The 20,139-nt window shown below is 49.9% G+C and overlaps 1 protein-coding gene and 1 long non-coding RNA gene across 2 annotated transcripts in view; both read right to left on the bottom strand.

Annotated features, from left to right (window-relative positions):
* LOC131707268 (uncharacterized) overlaps nt 1–4,367 on the bottom strand; it is a 9,344-nt gene extending 4,977 nt beyond the window's left edge. Inside the window, exon 1 of the long non-coding RNA XR_009311064.1 lies at nt 4,245–4,367. This is a non-coding gene — a long non-coding RNA (uncharacterized LOC131707268). The remainder of the gene's footprint in view (nt 1–4,244) is intronic.
* Nucleotides 4,368–5,036: 669 nt separating this feature from the next.
* LOC117397344 (uncharacterized) lies at nt 5,037–16,748 on the bottom strand. Its single transcript, XM_059009591.1, has 9 exons — nt 16,613–16,748; nt 13,863–13,916; nt 9,682–9,705; nt 9,558–9,596; nt 7,571–7,641; nt 6,845–6,881; nt 6,702–6,751; nt 6,292–6,337; nt 5,037–6,116 (listed from the first exon to the last, which is right to left on the bottom strand). Exons 1-9 carry the CDS (start codon nt 16,731–16,733, stop codon nt 6,106–6,108), a joined length of 453 nt encoding a protein of 150 aa, XP_058865574.1. The 5' UTR covers nt 16,734–16,748; the 3' UTR covers nt 5,037–6,105.
* Nucleotides 16,749–20,139: the final 3,391 nt, after the last annotated feature.

Here is a 20,139-nt window from a genome sequence, read left to right as displayed (position 1 = left end):
GAGGGGAGAGGGGCTGCAGTGTTACACACTCAGGAGGAGGAGGGGAGGGGGCTGCAGTGTTACACACTCAGGAGGAGGAGGGGAGGGGGGCTGCAGTGTTACACACTCAGGAGGAGGAGGGGAGGGGGCTGCAGTCTGACACACTCAGGAGGAGGGGAGGGGGCTGCAGTGTTACACACTCGAGGAGGGGAGGGGCTGCAGTGTTACACACTCAGGAGGATGAGGGGAGGGGGCTGCAGTGTTACACACTCAGGAGGAGGGGAGGGGCTGCAGTGTTACACACTCAGGAGGAGGAGGGGAGGGGGCTGCAGTGTTACACACTCAGGAGGAGGAGGGGAGGGGGGCTGCAGTGTTACACACTCAGGAGGAGGAGGGGAGGGGGCTGCAGTGTTACACACTCAGGAGGAGGGGAGGGGGCTGCAGTGTTACACACTCAGGAGGAGGAGGGGAGGGGGCTGCAGTGTTACACACTCAGGAGGAGGAGGGGAGGGGGGCTGCAGTGTTACACACTCAGGAGGAGGAGGGGAGGGGGCTGCAGTGTTACACACTCAGGGGGAGGAGGATAGGGGGCTGCAGTGTTACACACTCAGGAGGAGGAGGGGAGGGGGCTGCAGTGTTACACACTCAGGAGGAGGAGGGGAGGGGGCAGCAGTGTCACACACTCAGGAGGAGGAGGGGAGGGGGCTGCAGTGTTACACACTCAGGAGGAGGAGGGGAGGGGGGCTGCAGTGTTACACACTCAGGAGGGGGGGAGGGGGCTGCAGTGTTACACACTCAGGAGGGGGGAGGGGGCTGCAGTATTACACACTCAGGAGGGGGGAGGGGGCTGCAGTGTTACACACTCAGGAGGGGGGAGGGGGCTGCAGTGTTACACACTCAGGAGGAGGAGGGGAGGGGGCTGCAGTGTTACACACTCAGGAGGAGGAGGGGAGGGGGGCTGCAGTATTACACACTCAGGAGGGGGGAGGGGGCTGCAGTGTTACACACTCAGGAGGAGGAGGGGAGGGGGCTGCAGTGTTACACACTCAGGAGGAGGAGGGGAGGGGGCTGCAGTGTTACACACTCAGGAGGAGGAGGGGAGGGGGGCTGCAGTGTTACACACTCAGGAGGAGGAGGGGAGGGGGCTGCAGTGTTACACACTCAGGAGGGGGGAGGGGCTGCAGTGTTACACACTCAGGAGGGGGGGAGGGGGCTGCAGTGTTACACACTCAGGAGGAGGGGAGGGGAGCTGCAGTGTTACACACTCAGGAGGGGGGGAGGGGGCTGCAGTGTTACACACTCAGGAGGAGGGGAGGGGGGCTGCAGTGTTACACACTCAGGAGGAGGGGAGGAGAGCTGCAGTGTTACACACTCAGGAGGGGGGGAGGGGGCTGCAGTGTTACACACTCAGGAGGAGGGGAGGGGAGCTGCAGTGTTACACACTCAGGAGGGGGGGAGGGGGCTGCAGTGTTACACACTCAGGAGGAGGGGAGGGGGGCTGCAGTGTTACACACTCAGGAGGAGGAGGGGAGGGGGCTGCAGTGTTACACACTCAGGAGGAGGAGGGGAGGGGGCTGCAGTGTTACACACTCAGGAGGAGGGGAGGGGGGCTGCAGTGTTACACACTCAGGAGGAGGAGGGGAGGGGGCTGCAGTGTTACACACTCAGGAGGAGGAGGGGAGGGGGCTGCAGTGTTACACACTCAGGAGGGGGGAGGGGGCTGCAGTGTTACACACTCAGGAGGAGGAGGATAGGGGGCTGCAGTGTTACACACTCAGGAGGGGGGAGGGGGCTGCAGTGTTACACACTCAGGAGGAGGAGGGGAGGGGGCTGCAGTGTTACACACTCAGGAGGAGGAGGAGAGGGGCTGCAGTGTCACACACTCAGGAGGAGGAGGGGAGGGGGGCTGCAGTGTTACACACTCGGGAGGAGGAGGGGAGGGGGCTGCAGTGTTACACACTCAGGAGGAGGAGGGGAGGGGGGCTGCAGTGTTACACACTCGGGAGGAGGAGGGGAGGGGGCTGCAGTGTTACACACTCAGGAAGAGGGGAGGGGAGCTGCAGTCTGACACACTCAGGAGGAGGGGGGGCTCTGCTTGAGAATCTGAAGAGATTCTGCTTGGAGAGCTCAGCACCAGGGATCTGGGTTTCTTCAGAGCTTATCAGTGCAGAGGAATGTGAGTCAGGGCAGGTAGGGGGAGAGGGGAGAGGAGACAAGCTGGGACATCCATCACAATTACATGTTTCTGAATTTGTGATGGCTGTTGTCCAGCTGTTGTCCACGAGAGGGAGCACTCTCCTTCATTTATTCATTGCCTCGTAAATTTTTCATCCAGGGAAGAGCTGTTGACATTGAAACCTGTTTATCTGGCCTTGAGGGCAGCAGTCCAGGGTGATAAAAATCATAAAACACAATCAGCTGCACCCATCAAACATCCAGCTCTCACGTACAACAGCCTTCAGACATAGCCTTCCTCGGAGACAGTCAAAGTGCAGATCAGAGTTAAAGCAGGAGTATTTAAACTAGAGGAAAAAGAAACAGCGCTTTAACAACATCGCTCTCACATTCTGATTCATTGGATTAGTTACCGTGATTTGTTTCTCGTTCACCCTTTCTGTGTAGTTTAAACAACTCGACTTCACCCTGTCTGTGTAGTTTCAAAGCTCTGCTCAGTCTGTCTGCAGTGCAGCACCATTGTCCCTGAAGTTACCTGTGTCAGTACTTCCCTGTGAAAGCTTCCCCACAGTTAAAGCACAGCAAAGTGTAATAAAGCACAGTGGAAGCACAGGGAAGCATTGCAAAGCACAGTAGAAGCATGGTAAAGCATAGGGAAGCATTGTAAAGTACAGAGAGGTCTGGTAAAGCATAGGGAAGCATTGTAAAGCACAGAGAGGTATGGTAAAGCATAGGGAAGCATTGTAAAGCACAGAGAGGTCTGGTAAAGCATAGGGAAGCATTGTAAAGCACAGAGAGGTCTGGTAAAGCATAGGGAAGCATTGTAAAGCACAGAGAGGTCTGGTAAAGCATAGGGAAGCATTGTGAACACAGAGAGGTGTGGTAAAGCATAGGGAAGCATTGTAAAGCACAGAGAGGTCTGGTAAAGCATAGGGAAGCATTGTAAAGCACAGAGAGGTCTGGTAAAGCATAGGGAAGCATTGTGAACACAGAGAGGTGTGGTAAAGCATAGGGAAGCATTGTAAAGCACAGAGAGGTCTGGTAAAGCATAGGGAAGCATTGTAAAGCACAGAGAGGTCTGGTAAAGCATAGGGAAGCATTGTGAACACAGAGAGGTGTGGTAAAGCATAGGGAAGCATTGTAAAGCACAGAGAGGTCTGGTAAAGCATAGGGAAGCATTGTAAAGCACAGAGAGGTCTGGTAAAGCATAGGGAAGCATTGTAAAGCACAGAGAGGTCTGGTAAAGCATAGGGAAGCATTGTGAACACAGAGAGGTGTGGTAAAGCATAGAGAGGCATTGTAAAGCACAGAGAGATGTGGTAAAGCATAGGGAAGCATTGTAAAGCACAGAGAGGTATGGTAAAGTATAGGGAAGCATTGTAAAGCACAGAGAGGTCTGGTAAAGCATAGGGAAGCACTGTAAAGCACAGAGAGGTATGGTAAAGCATAGGGAAGCATTGTAAAGCACAGAGAGGTCTGGTAAAGCATAGGGAAGCATTGTAAAGCTCAGAGAGGTCTGGTAAAGCATAGGGAAGCATTGTAAAGTACAGAGGGGTATGTTAAAGCATAGGGAAGCATTGTAAAGCACAGAGAGGTATAGAAAAGCATATTAAACTACATGGAAAATTAGACTATACTAAATGAATAATATAACCGTGGGAAAAGCATGGGGCGAAATGCAAAATGACCATGCAGATGTACTGCGGTCAGCTTTTTCAAGGATGGTAAGTCCTCGTGCTTTAGGACTTTGCTTCAGGAGTCTGCAGGTTCATTCCAGAGACAGAGAAGTAAAGAGGGATTCCATTGCCACTTCCACCCCGTGCTGTGCAATCATGTAGGGATAAGAAACTCTCCTGCTCCCAGCCCTCTCAACACTAAACTCACAGGACTGTAAACCCGGCACCATCTCTTCAAATGACTCACAACCACACAACCAAGGAAACAAGTTCCTCCTGTTAAAACCTACACCGTAGTAGCTTTTCATTTTAGAACAGGGAGACAGCAAGGAAAATAAACTGGCTGCATTTACCATCTGCATTACGTTCCTGTGCGCACAGCTCCAAAGAAAAGGGATCGTCTGAAAGACCTACCTGTGTGTCTGTGTCTGTCTGGGAGTCCAGGGAGCTGTTCAGGTGTGGAAAGGTCCTCTGTGCAGCTCAGTAATCACCCTGAGAGACTATGAAGAGCAGTCATAAAACCAACCCAGGACCCTCCCACCGCACTGCACCTTTATTCCAGCGCGCAGGTTGAATATCAGCCAGCTACAGGTACCTTCGACCCTCCGAACCGAAAAACCCAGCCTGTGATCAAAACAGTGGCACTCCCGGTGATAAGGGCACTTTAAATAGAAATCCTGTACTGCAGATAAACCCTGAGGTGCGTTCACAAACCGTACTGTGCGTATCAAACACCTGGAGCCAGCCTGCCGCACCGCAGTACAGCGATACACTGCGCGCAACTCTTTTAAAATTGCAGTAACGCAGTCCAGAGGGTTCAAAGCTGTTTAACTGGGCTTCACCCCGAGGCATGCAGATATTGGACTGTTTGAACACCCAGTCGTGTTACTGCTTTCTTAACTCTGTATGGAACTGAGCTTGGCTGTGCTCAGCTGAAGAGCAGCAAACACTGTCCCCCACCGAGAGGCTTGTGCAAAGAGCCTGTGTGGGGAGTGACCAATAACACAGAAGCAGTGCCGAGGTTAAAGAAAAGGTAATACTTCACTGGACGATACATGATCAAGTGCTTAATTACCAGGTAACTGTTCATGAAATAAGAGACTGCAGCTGCATCCGCGGGGAGCAAATACTCACAGGGACCCCCCCCCCCCCCGCCCCCCCAGCTCTCGTTTAGTGCCCCAAATAAAAACCCAGACACACACCTGATGAGAGCTGTTTCAATTTTTATTGTCTGTGATAACAACACAAACATATACAAGTCTTTCAATACGGCAGCACATTGACAGCATTATTATTATTAATTATTACAGAATCCATAGACGTTATATTCACCTCAGTTTAATAATCTGTATGAGATTGTAAATGTGAACTATATGCACTCCCGCAGACACACACATCGATACACTCACGCACACACACTCTCACACAGAACAAGTAAACTCACTGCAGCAACAGAATAAGTGACTGCATTAATAATCGATGCAGCAGACAGCACACAGGGAATATATATATTGTAGCGTGAAGCTGAACCTGATCGTGGGTCTTGTGATTAACACGGCGGCGCTTCGTTTGAAAGAATCGCACAGCGGATACAACACCAACATGAGCACGGGTTATTAACACCCAGTTAACCAGTCCGGGCAGTCCGCAGGGATTTCACCCTGTGAGCAAGCAAGCACAACCACAACCCACAGGGTAAATACAGAGCTGCATCGGCACTTATTAAAAATGATATTTATTTCTAGATTTAAAATAAAAAAATACATTCCCCCGGCAATACAGGACAGGTAACAACGCTACACCGGCCAACAGCTACTGAAGACAGGATACAGTACAGAGCACAGGGACAGTGTGACGGTACAGGACACTGCAGGTTTATATACAGTACAGAGCACAGGGACAGTGTGACGGTACAGGACACTGCAGGTTTATATACAGTACAGAGCACAGGGACAGTGTGACGGTACAGGACACTGCAGGTTTATATATAGTACAGAGCACAGGGACAGTGTGACGGTACAGGACACTGCAGGTTTATATACAGTACAGAGCACAGGGACAGTGTGACGGTACAGGACACTACAGGTTTATATATAGTACAGAGCACAGGGACAGTGTGACGGTACAGGACACTGCAGGTTTATATACAGTACAGAGCCAGCGGCTGTCAGTGCTGCTCGCTGTGAAACTGGCTCCTCTCACTCTCCTCAGACAGGATCTCATCGCAGCGGTCAGTCAGCGGCCAGGCAGCCAGGTTCAGGGGCCTGGTCAGCGGTCAGCCTGCCACTGGAGACGAGAGCAAACACACACCAAGAGAGAGAGTCAGTGAACATACGACTGGATAAGCACAGGGTCACTGGACATACGACTGGATAAGCACAGGGTCACTGGACATACGACTGGATAAGCACAGGGTCACTGGACATACGACTGGATAAGCAGCTCTGTAGATCGGAATTACCTGATCTCTCAGTTCTCCACTTTGGGTGTTTCAGCAGTGGCTGACACTGCAGGAGAAAGAGAGAGAGAGAGAGAGAGAGAGAGAGAGAGAGAGAGAGAGGAGAGGAGAGAGAGAGAGAGAGAGAGAGGAAGGGTATAAGTCAACACATCTCTATTAAACTATAGTTACAGTCTAAAAAGTAATATATAGCAATATACTGTAATAACTATCCTGATAAGGTCTTTCCTGCTTATCTATGGATACAGATGTAACTATGTTAGCTATAAAGTACTGCTCTGATCGAGGCACCAGCCAAAACGCTTGCCTACTTTGTCTTGTTTGTTCTAAGTTTACATTGTGTGTAAATGGGTTTCAATAGCCCTGGTTAATAAAGGACTTGTCTGGGTCTCCTGCAGTGTTGCAGTATTTACCCTTGGAAGTGATGAGGTTCTCTGCTTGAGCTTCCTCCTCTCCTGGGACCCTGGATAGACCGGGAGAGAGGGGGTTAGAAGAAGAACAACAATATTAACAACAACAACAACAAGAATTCAGTTTTATTCATCCAATGAATTACCTGGGCTTCTGGTTGAAGCTGCAGCGGCATCTTCTGCCTGAAATAAATAATAACAGAAGCACTAATTCAATTGTTTTTGTTTTTCGGCTGCACAGCACAGCATTTGGTAGAAGCACAGGAAAAAAAAAAATCACAGCACACTTCTGGAAAAGTACAGCGCTGACTGACTGTGCAAACGAGTGCAGTAAAGCAAAAATAACGAGATAAGCAGTGGAAAAAGAGAGGACAGTACTAAAGACTGCGGTGTGCCAGGTCAGGAGATAAACAGTGGAAAAAGAGAGGACAGTACTAAAGACTGCGGTGTGCCAGGTCAGGAGATAAGCAGTGGAAAAAGAGAGGACAGTACTAAAGACTGCGGTGTGCCAGGTCAGGAGATAAGCAGTGGAAAAAGAGAGGACAGTACTAAAGACTGCGGTGTGCCAGGTCAGGAGATAAACAGTGGAAAAAGAGAGGACAGTACTAAAGACTGCGGTGTGCCAGGTCAAGACTCTTGAACAGGCAGGGACAAATCCCAGAAGAGCAGGGCCTTATCAGGAAAGGGTCCAACCAGGAAAGGGTGGGACAACCAGGAGGGGCCAGGGTCACAGTGCACGTTGTGTAAAAACATGTGCTGTTGCTTCAGTTTTTGTTCTGATCAAGCCCACTTGTGAATTCTGCACACATACACCCCAACTTAGAGAACAGTAAAGACATCTTTGACAGAGAGAGCGGCAGTGACTTACTCACGATGAGGAGGATCCCCAGAGTGAAGAGGACCACAGCGAACACCAGCCCCCCGATTCGCAGGGTCTTGTAGTCTGAGGGAGAGACAGCAGAGCGTGAAGAGACAGAGCAGAGACACAGGGGAGCAGAGAGAGAGAGACGAGACAGTGCAGAGATACAGGGGAGCAGAGAGACAGGGTGAAGAGACAGTGCAGAGATACAGGAGAGCAGAGAGAGAGAGATGAGACAGTGCAGAGATACAGGAGAGCAGAGACAGAGAGAGATGAGACAGAGCAGAGATACAGGGGAGCAGCGAGACAGGGTGAAGAGACAGAGCAGAGATACAGGGGAGCAGAGAGACAGGGTGAAGAGACAGAGCAGAGATACAGGGGAGCAGAGAGACAGGGTGAAGAGACAGAGCAGAGACACGGCAGAGCAGAGAGAGAGACGAGACAGTGCAGAGATACAGGGGAGGAGAGAGAGAGAGACGAGACAGTGTAGAGATACAGGGGAGCAGAGAGACAGGGTGAAGAGACAGAGCAGAGATACAGGGGAGCAGAGAGAGAGAGAGAAGAGACAGCAGAGATACAGGGGAGCAGAGAGAGAGAGATGAGACAGTGCAGAGATACAGGAGAGCAGAGACAGAGAGAGATGAGACAGAGCAGAGATACAGGGGAGCAGCGAGACAGGGTGAAGAGACAGAGCAGAGATACAGGGGAGCAGAGAGACAGGGTGAAGAGACAGAGCAGAGATACAGGGGAGCAGAGAGACAGGGTGAAGAGACAGAGCAGAGATACAGGGGAGCAGAGAGAGAGAGAGAGAAGAGACAGCAGAGATACAGGGGAGCAGAGAGACAGAGAGAAGAGACAGCAGAGATACAGGGGAGCAGAGAGACACGGTGAAGAGACAGAGCAGAGATACAGGGGAGCAGAGAGACAGGGTGAAGAGAGAGTGCAGAGATACAGGGGAGCAGAGAGACAGAGTGAAGAGACAGAGCAGAGATACAGGGGAGCAGCGAGACAGGGTGAAGAGACAGAGCAGAGATACAGGGGAGCAGCGAGACAGGGTGAAGAGACAGAGCAGAGATACAGGGGAGCAGAGAGACAGGGTGAAGAGAGAGTGCAGAGATACAGGGGAGCAGAGAGACAGGGTGAAGAGACAGAGCAGAGATACAGGGGAGCAGAGAGACAGAGAGAAGAGACAGCAGAGATACAGGGGAGCAGAGAGACAGGGTGAAGAGACAGAGCAGAGATACAGGGGAGCAGCGAGACAGGGTGAAGAGACAGAGCAGAGATACAGGGGAGCAGAGAGACAGGGTGAAGAGAGAGAGCAGAGATACAGGGGAGCAGCGAGACAGGGTGAAGAGACAGTGCAGAGATACAGGGGAGCAGAGAGACAGGGTGAAGAGACAGAGCAGAGATACAGGGGAGCAGAGAGACAGGGGAGCAGAGAGACAGGGTGAAGAGAGAGTGCAGAGATACAGGGGAGCAGCGAGACAGGGTGAAGAGACAGAGCAGAGATACAGGGGAGCAGAGAGAGAGAGAGAAGAGACAGCAGAGATACAGGGGAGCAGAGAGAGAGAGATGAGACAGTGCAGAGATACAGGAGAGCAGAGACAGAGAGAGATGAGACAGAGTAGAGATACAGGGGAGCAGCGAGACAGGGTGAAGAGACAGAGCAGAGATACAGGGGAGCAGAGAGACAGGGTGAAGAGAGAGTGCAGAGATACAGGGGAGCAGCGAGACAGGGTGAAGAGACAGAGCAGAGATACAGGGGAGCAGAGAGACAGGGTGAAGAGACAGAGCAGAGATACAGGGGAGCAGAGAGACAGGGTGAAGAGACAGAGCAGAGATACAGGGGAGCAGAGAGACAGGGTGAAGAGAGTGCAGAGATACAGGGGAGGAGAGAAAGAGAGACGAGACACTGTAGAGATACAGGGGAGGAGAGAGTGAAGAGACAATGCAGAGATACAGGGGAGCAGAGAGAGTGAGTGAAGACAGTCAAACCGTACCGTAGTTGAAGGGGTCCAGTTCTTTATCCTTATCTTTATCTGCACAGAAACAAAAAAAAGTTAATAATAATATATAATTATAATAATAATAATAATAATAATAATGTGGTGAGGTGTGACTTACCGTTGACGTTGCTGATATCTTCGGCTGAAATAATACAAACAAAAACAGCTGGTTAGTCACAGACAGACGGACGGATGCACAAAGAGACACAGACAGGCATACACACACTGACACAGACTCAAACAGACACACACAGGGACACGCAGACAGGCATACACACACTGACACAGACTCAAACAGACACACACAGGGACACGCAGACAGGCATACACACACTGACACAGACTCAAACAGACACACACAGGGACACGCAGACAGGCATACACACACTGACACAGACTCAAACAGACACACACAGGGACACGCAGACAGGCATACACACACTGACACAGACTCAAACAGACACACACAGGGACACACAGACAGGCATACACACACTGACACAGACTCAAACAGACACACACAGGGACACACAGACAGGCATACACACACTGACACAGACTCAAACAGACACACACAGGGACACACAGACAGGCATACACACACTGACACAGACTCAAACAGACACACACAGGGACACACAGACAGGCATACACACACTGACACAGACTCAAACAGACACACACAGGGACACACAGACAGGCATACACACACTGACACAGACTCAAACAGACACACACAGGGACACACAGACAGGCATACACACACTGACACAGACTCAAACAGACACACACAGGGACACACAGACAGGCATACACACACTGACACAGACTCAAACAGACACACACAGGGACACACAGACAGGCATACACACACTGACACAGACTCAAACAGACACACACAGGGACACACAGACAGGCATACACACACTGACACAGACTCAAACAGACACACACAGGGACACACAGACAGGCATACACACACTGACACAGACTCAAACAGACACACACAGGGACACACAGACAGGCATACACACACTGACACAGACTCAAACAGACACACACAGGGACACACAGACAGGCATACACACACTGACACAGACTCAAACAGACACACACAGGGACACACAGACAGGCATACACACACTGACACAGACTCAAACAGACACACACAGGGACACACAGACAGGCATACACACACTGACACAGACTCAAACAGACACACACAGGGACACACAGACAGGCATACACACACTGACACAGACTCAAACAGACACACACAGGGACACACAGACAGGCATACACACACTGACACAGACTCAAACAGACACACACAGGGACACACAGACAGGCATACACACACTGACACAGACTCAAACAGACACACACAGGGACACACAGACAGGCATACACACACTGACACAGACTCAAACAGACACACACAGGGACACACAGACAGGCATACACACACTGACACAGACTCAAACAGACACACACAGGGACACACAGACAGGCATACACACACTGACACAGACTCAAACAGACACACACAGGGACACACAGACAGGCATACACACACTGACACAGACTCAAACAGACACACACAGGGACACACAGACAGGCATACACACACTGACACAGACTCAAACAGACACACACAGGGACACACAGACAGGCATACACACACTGACACAGACTCAAACAGACACACACAGGGACACACAGACAGGCATACACACACTGACACAGACTCAAACAGACACACACAGGGACACACAGACAGGCATACACACACTGACACAGACTCAAACAGACACACACAGGGACACACAGACAGGCATACACACACTGACACAGACTCAAACAGACACACACAGGGACACGCAGACAGGCATACACACACTGACACAGACTCAAACAGACACACACAGGGACACGCAGACAGGCATACACACACTGACACAGACTCAAACAGACACACACAGGGACACGCAGACAGGCATACACACACTGACACAGACTCAAACAGACACACACAGGGACACGCAGACAGGCATACACACACTGACACAGACTCAAACAGACACACACAGGGACACGCAGACAGGCATACACACACTGACACAGACTCAAACAGACACACACAGGGACACGCAGACAGGCATACACACACTGACACAGACTCAAACAGACACACACAGGGACACGCAGACAGGCATACACACACTGACACAGACTCAAACAGACACACACAGGGACACGCAGACAGGCATACACACACTGACACAGACTCAAACAGACACACACAGGGACACGCAGACAGGCATACACACACTGACACAGACTCAAACAGACACACACAGGGACACGCAGACAGGCATACACACACTGACACAGACTCAAACAGACACACACAGGGACACGCAGACAGGCATACACACACTGACACAGACTCAAACAGACACACACAGGGACACGCAGACAGGCATACACACACTGACACAGACTCAAACAGACACACACAGGGACACGCAGACAGGCATACACACACTGACACAGACTCAAACAGACACACACAGGGACACGCAGACAGGCATACACACACTGACACAGACTCAAACAGACACACACAGGGACACGCAGACAGGCATACACACACTGACACAGACTCAAACAGACACACACAGGGACACGCAGACAGGCATACACACACTGACACAGACTCAAACAGACACACACAGGGACACGCAGACAGGCATACACACACTGACACAGACTCAAACAGACACACACAGGGACACGCAGACAGGCATACACACACTGACACAGACTCAAACAGACACACACAGGGACACGCAGACAGGCATACACACACTGACACAGACTCAAACAGACACACACAGGGACACGCAGACAGGCATACACACACTGACACAGACTCAAACAGACACACACAGGGACACACAGACAGGCATACACACACTGACACAGACTCAAACAGACACACACAGGGACACACAGACAGGCATACACACACTGACACAGACTCAAACAGACACACACAGGGACACGCAACTCACGAGGGGCACAGGGATCAACACAAAAACAAAAGCTGGGGCCCGTGTAAATGTTTTCTGTTAAAAATAATAATATGATCATAATATATGTCTAAACTTTATGGTCTATTTCCTTGTAAGGTATGTTTTGTTGGGTTTGTGGGGACTTTTTTGACTCTGTAAGAATTACATCACAGACTCAAACAGAGACACACAATCACAGACTCAGAGACACTGACACACACGATCACTCTCACACTGACAGACACACGATCACTCTCGCACTGACAGACACACGATTACTCTCGCACTGACAGACACAAGATCACTCTCGCACTGATAGAGATGCACGATCACTCTCACACTGACAGACACATGATCACTCTCACACTGACAGACACACGATCACTCTCACACTGACAGACACACGATCACTCTCACACTGACAGACACACGATCACTCACACTGATAGAGACACACGATCACTCACACTGACAGACACGCACGATCACTCTCACACTGACAGACACGCACGATCACTCTCGCACTGACAGACACACGATCACTCTCACACCTGACAGACATACGATCACTCTCACACTGACAGACACACAATCACTCTCACACTGACAGACACACGATCACTCACACTGAGAGACACACGATCACTCACACTGACAGACACACGATCACTCACACTGAGAGACACACGATCACTCACACTGACAGACACGCACGATCACTCACACTGACAGACACACGATCACTCTCACTGATAGAGATGCACGATCACTCTCACACTGACAGACACACGATCACTCTCACACTGACAGACACACGATCACTCTCACACTGACAGACACACGATCACTCTCACACTGACAGACACACGATCACTCACACTGATAGAGACACACGATCACTCACACTGACAGACACGCACGATGACTCTCGCACTGACAGACACGCACGATCACTCTCGCACTGACAGACACACAATCACTCTCACACTGATCAGGTTCGAAGGTCAGACTGTTTGAAGAGCACTCAAGATTGAAGAAAGACTCCTACGAGAGTAACCTGCCATTGAACTCCTTCTACTGGTGCATTCCCGCTGGGACGGGCACGCCTATCTTGTTGTGGTGGGAGTTCAGATCTGAGTGCCTGTGTGTGTGTGTGTGTGCGTGTGTCGCGGAGTCTCTACAGTAACGCTCACTGTGAGACTCAAACACACTCGATACCTACAGGCCACATACACCAGCAGCGAGCACAGGAACAGCAGAGCAGTCTCCATGGCAACTGGAAGAGAGAGAGAGAGAGGCACCAGTGTGAGACAGGCGTGTCCTGTACGGGCTGTTTGTTTGTTAACAGACATGAGGATGACTAAAGTGACAGAGAGAGAGAGAGAGAGAGTGAGAGATTGATTATTTTTGAGTTACCCAACAAGAACCATTGCGTTTTCTGTTTCTACCACACGTAACGAGCCACTGGGCTCATGACGATGGATTCAATGAAGCCGTTTCTTTTTGTTTTACTGATTAAACAGTGGGGAGCCTGGAGAAGACGCTATTGTGACGTCTCACTGCTACAAGCGGGACGCTGAAATATGAGAATTAATAAATAAGCTTTAAAAACACCCACACCTGGAATATGAATTACATTTTATACAGGAACTGACAAATCAATGCGTGAATGGGTTCGAAATTAGAGCAGTGTGCTCCCCTGTATCTCTGCTCTGTCTCTTCACCCTGTCTCTCTGCTCCCCTGTATCTCTGCTCTGTCTCTTCACCCTGTCTCTCTGCTCCCCTGTATCTCTGCTCTGTCTCTTCACCCTGTCTCGCTGCTCCCCTGTATCTCTGCTGTCTCTTCACCCTGTCTCTCTGCTCCCCTGTATCTCTGCTCTGTCTCTTCACCCTGTCTCTCTGCTCCCCTGTATCTCTGCTCTGTCTCTTCACCCTGTCTCGCTGCTCCCCTGTATCTCTGCTCTGTCTCTTCACCCTGTCTCTCTGCTCCCCTGTATCTCTGCTCTGTCTCTTCACCCTGTCTCTCTGCTCCCCTGTATCTCTGCTCTGTCTCTTCACCCTGTCTCTCTGCTCCCCTGTATCTCTGCTCTGTCTCTTCACCCTGTCTCTCTGCTCCCCTGTATCTCTGCTCTGTCTCTTCACCCTGTCTCGCTGCTCCCCTGTATCTCTGCTCTGTCTCTTCACCCTGTCTCTCTGCTCCCCTGTATCTCTGCTCTGTCTCTTCACCCTGTCTCTCTGCTCTCCTGTATCTCTGCACTGTCTCATCTCTCTCTCTCTCTCTCTCTCTCTCTCTCTCTCTCTCTCTCTCTCTCTCTCTCTCAAATTCAAAGTTGTTTTATTGGCATGACAATATATTGCCAAAGCAGTCACAAAGTGCAAAAGAAACATTCGGAACATCAATAAAAGTTAATCAATGAAAAGGAATAATTAAATAAAGGCAGTAATGTCAAACTGAACGCCGAACACTGGTAGATAAAACACACTAACCTCTCCCCTCCCCCCTCAGTGCCCCTGTGCAGTGTTCACTGTGTGCCCCGGTGACAGGCACACACATACTGGGCAGCCAGTGGGGCTGTGTGTCCCTGCTCCAGTAGGACTGCCACTCTCTCTGGACTGCTTGTGTGTGGGGGATTTTAAAGAATGTGTTTCTTGTTTGGCTGTATTTACTGCAGTGTAATAGAAAGTGCATCTCTGTCTCCACTTCTCCCAGTTCACAGTGACCACACAGCCTCATACCTCTGGGCAGCCAGGACTGTCTGTGCCGTCCTGTTTCGATGGCCAGGTGGTGGTCACTGAGCGTGGACTTGGTCAGGATCTGCCTCTGCTTTGTGTCTTTCACCCTGACCAGGGTAAAGTCTCTTTTTAGGGCCAGATAGCACTCCAGTTTGTTTTGTGTTGACCCAATGAGTGAGATAGGAGTTTTTGAGGTGAGATATAATTTAGTTGACTCTGACTGTCATGGTACAAAGTCCAATTGGAATACAAAGGGACTTCCAGGGTTAAAGCTGCAGACAGTTCAAGAGTGCGAAGAGCAAATCAGACTTATTAGGAGCGAGAAAGGGCCTTCCTATGGACTCCACTCACATAATTTGATGAAGTTATTATGAGCTCAGTTGGATTCAATTACAGCACTGTCAGTCTAACAGGAGCCAATAGGGAAGAACAGACTCTTTAATGGAGTTGCACAGCTAGCTTATACATATAACTAATCCATCCATGTAACACTAACTTAAAAAAATATTTTATATTGATTATTTAAGAAGTAAAACAAAGATAACAGGACCACAGAGTAACACTGAATATTAAAAACATTCAGTAATATTCAGAGGGTGCCTGGGTCAGAAACTCAATTAATTGAACTCAACAGGGAGGCATATGCAGCTGAAGTGACAAACGAAATGGACGCTCGTGTTATTAAATCTATTCTCATAATTTCGCCACGTAGTATTTTCCCCAGAGGTCGTGTTTCAGCTCACTTTGCAGCTGAGGAGCATGCTAATGTTTTTCAAAGAAAAAAAAAATACAAACTTGCATTCAGACAGTGAGTAGCCTATAATGGGAAACCTCCAGAAATGCAGCATTTCTAAACGACTTTATAACAAAACGTATTCAATAAGTGACTAAATATTCAGATGCATACGTTACACTACAGTTCAAACGAGATGGAATGAAATATACCATTCTAAAAACAAAATAACGAAGCAGTGGTTTGGAAGAGGGAGGTTAACCACACGGTCATAGTTAAGTCTTTACTCTTATAGTTTCAGTTCCCTTCAGGTTCGGATCAAAAACCAACAGACAGCTCCTTTCTCAGGCCCGCTAACGAGACGTCTCCTATGATTTTCATAGTTATTTGTTTTCGCTTGAATGTTACCCTGCTCTCCCTCCATTCCATCTTCCAAACTACAATTTAACATACATGTTATTTATACATTTTTTCTTTTCATGTTTTTATTTTTATTTTAATCATACCCGTTACTTTTCTCCGTTTGAAAAACACTGCCGCTTCTGTTCGTGCTTCCCGCGCGTCTGCCTCCGCGCGTGACTCGCGCACGCGCTCCTGTAGTGCACGGTTCACCCCCAGCGCATGCATAAACACGGCGCGAACAAAATAATGTAATATTGCAAATGTTTTTGCAATATTACACGACTGAGGCTAGTGTCTGTGAAATAGCTTGGTAAAGACGATGGACTGGAGGATCTTAAAATTAAAATATGAAAAAAAAAAAACCTCTTTAATCCCCCGCTTGTGTTAAAACAGGGCCCAGGAGTTGCTGTGCTCAAGAATCAGATGGGGTTTGCAAGGAGGCGTCAGTGTTCTCCATTCACACAAACAGGCTCACTGTGCACCTTCCTGTGTACATAATAATATAATAATTACAGGGATGGAAATAAGACTCAGCCAGTCCAGGGTTTACTATGAGCTTGACTAGCCCAGCTCGGGTGTGTCTCGTTAAACTCCTACTAAAACCAGGAATGGATCAAACTGCTATGCAATAGCATTATTATTATTATTATTATTATTATTATTATTATTATTATTATTATTGCACTGGCTATACTATATAATAAAAGTCTAGGGCTAATTGCTAAAATCTTAATTACAGAGCTGTTACTGCAAACGTTTTCATGTTCTTGAATTTGTTGTATTATTAGATGTCTGTGTTTGGACTGTCATTTGAGTGTTAAAAAAAATTAGCTTTGTCTATGGGGCTGTGTCTGTGTGCTGTGGGGCTGTGTCTGTGTGTTATAGATCTGTGTCTGTGTGTTATAGATCTGTGTCTGTGTGTTGTTACAGGGCTGTGTCTGTGTGCTGTGGGGCTGTGTCTGTGTGTTATAGATCTGTGTCTGTGTGTTGTTACAGGGCTGTGTCTGTGTGCTGTGGGGCTGTGTCTGTGTGTTATAGATCTGTGTCTGTGTTATAGATCTGTGTCTGTGTGCTGTGGGGCTGTGTCTGTGTCCTGTGGGGCTGTGTCTGTGTGTTGTTACAGATCTGTGTCTGTGTCTGTGTGCTGTGGGTCTGCTGTGTTCTTATAAACACAGTGATTTGGTTGTGTCTGACAGGGGGTTTGTGGTCTGACACTGAATGCATTAATAGAGTTGTGGTCCAGGTCAGTAATGGCATAGTCTACCACACTGTTACCAAGAGCTGAGCTGTAAGTAAACCTCTCTCTCTCTGAATCTGTTAGAGCAAGAAAGAATTCTAGGGGGACTTGATTTGAAGTCTTTCCTCTCTCTCTCTGTGTCTCTCTCTGTCTCTGTGTGTCTCTCTCTGTCTCTCTCTCTCTCTCCATGTTGTTCCTCTTGCTGCTGAACAGCTGCTCCTTTTCAGAAGCAATTAGATTATCTTCCAGGAAGGTAAACAGGCTAACCGAATTGAGGAAAGGGAAGAGCATGGCGCAGGAGCTCCCCCTGGGGACAGGGCAGGGCTGTTGCGTCTGTCGCCCTGCTGTCACAGACAGTCCACCACAACCTCACAAACACACGCAGCATTTCAATGCACTTCTGAGACGCACTTCAGTCAGTTCATCTTGCTGAATCAAATCACTCTGCTTTTATCTTTCTGTATTTGATCTGCTGTGCTTTAAAAAGCATTAGCATCGGTGCTCACTGTGTCCTGGGAGGATGTCTGTGGGACCCCCTCACTGTGTCCTGGGAGGATGTCTGCGGGACCCCCTCACTGTGTCCTGGGAGGATGTCTGCGGGACCCCCTCACTGTGTCCTGGGAGGATGTCTGCGGGACCCCCTCACTGTGTCCTGGATGTCTGCGGGACCCCCTCACTGTGTCCTGGGAGGATGTCTGTGGGACCCCCTCACTGTGTCCTGGATGTCTGCGGGACCCCCTCACTGTGTCCTGGGAGGATGTCTGTGGGACCCCCTCACTGTGTCCTGGATGTCTGTGGGACCCCCTCACTGTGTCCTGGATGTCTGTGGGACCCCCTCACTGTGTCCTGGATGTCTGCGGGACCCTCTCACTGTGTCCTGGATGTCTGTGGGACCCCCTCACTGTGTCCTGGATGTCTGCGGGACCCCCTCACTGTGTCCTGGGAGGATGTCTGCGGGACCCCCTCACTGTGTCCTGGATGTCTGCGGGACCCCCTCACTGTGTCCTGGGAGGATGTCTGTGGGACCCCCTCACTGTGTCCTGGATGTCTGCGGGACCCCCTCACTGTGTCCTGGGAGGATGTCTGTGGGACCCCCTCACTGTGTCCTGGATGTCTGTGGGACCCCCTCACTGTGTCCTGGATGTCTGTGGGACCCCCTCACTGTGTCCTGGATGTCTGTGGGACCCCCTCACTGTGTCCTGGATGTCTGTGGGACCCCCTCACTGTGTCCTGGATGTCTGTGGGACCCCCTCACTGTGTCCTGGATGTCTGTGGGACCCCCTCACTGTGTCCTGGATGTCTGTGGGACCCCCTCACTGTGTCCTGGATGTCTGTGGGACCCCCTCACTGTGTCCTGGATGTCTGTGGGACCCCCTCACTGTGTCCTGGGAGGGGTGCTGCAATTGCTATTGCAGTGCCCCTGTCTGTCTGTCTGTCTATCTGTCTGCACTGATCCCCACTGGAATGTGTTGATAGACTCTATTCCTGACGGTATCCCCTGGATACCATGATCTTAATACCGTCACTCTACAAATCACAAACGAGATCCTTCACGAAGCCCACTCCTCTGTGCTGGTACTGCACTTAGCGATGCTGATTAGAGGTGAACACACCAGCCAGCATTAATACAGAGTTCATTTAGAGCCCTGCTCGATAGATTATTTAAACAGGGAGACACTTTACACACAGAAGAGAGCAAAGGAAAAATCAATGCGTTACAGGACTTCCATCAGCATCAATTAATAGCACTTAAACCCTCATTCAGATCATTCTATTGGGATCCAATTATAATCCCAGTGTTTCAGCAGAACCATCAGCAGACCACAGCACTACCAGCAAGGGCAACACATACAGTGGCTCTAGGTACAGCCAATGCAATCCTGTCTGTATCCACCCTAGCGTGGTATAGCCAGTGTGATCCTGTCTGTATCCACCCTAGCGTGGTATAGCCAGTGCGATCCTGTGTGTATCCACCCTAGCGTGGTATAGCCAGTGTGATCCTGTGTGTATCCACCCTAGCGTGGTATAGCCAGTGTGATCCTGTGTGTATCCACCCTAGCGTGGTATAGCCAGTGTGATCCTGTGTGTATCCACCCTAGCGTGGTATAGCCAGTGTGATCCTGTGTGTATCCACCCTAGCGTGGTATAGCCAGTGCGATCCTGTGTGTATCCACCCTAGCGTGGTATAGCCAGTGCGATCCTGTGTGTATCCACCCTAGCGTGGTATAGCCAGTGCGATCCTGTGTGTATCCACCCTAGCGTGGTATAGCCAGTGCGATCCTGTGTGTATCCACCCTAGCGTGGTATAGCCAGTGTGATCCTGTGTGTATCCACCCTAGCGTGGTATAGCCAGTGTGATCCTGTGTGTATCCACCCTAGCGTGGTATAGCCAGT

This window comes from Acipenser ruthenus, chromosome 39 (genome assembly GCF_902713425.1).
Source record: "Acipenser ruthenus chromosome 39, fAciRut3.2 maternal haplotype, whole genome shotgun sequence".
Classification (NCBI taxonomy): domain Eukaryota; kingdom Metazoa; phylum Chordata; class Actinopteri; order Acipenseriformes; family Acipenseridae; genus Acipenser; species Acipenser ruthenus.
The sequence above is the reverse complement of the archived record's forward strand: the minus strand, read 5'-3'. Positions and strand labels throughout refer to the sequence as shown.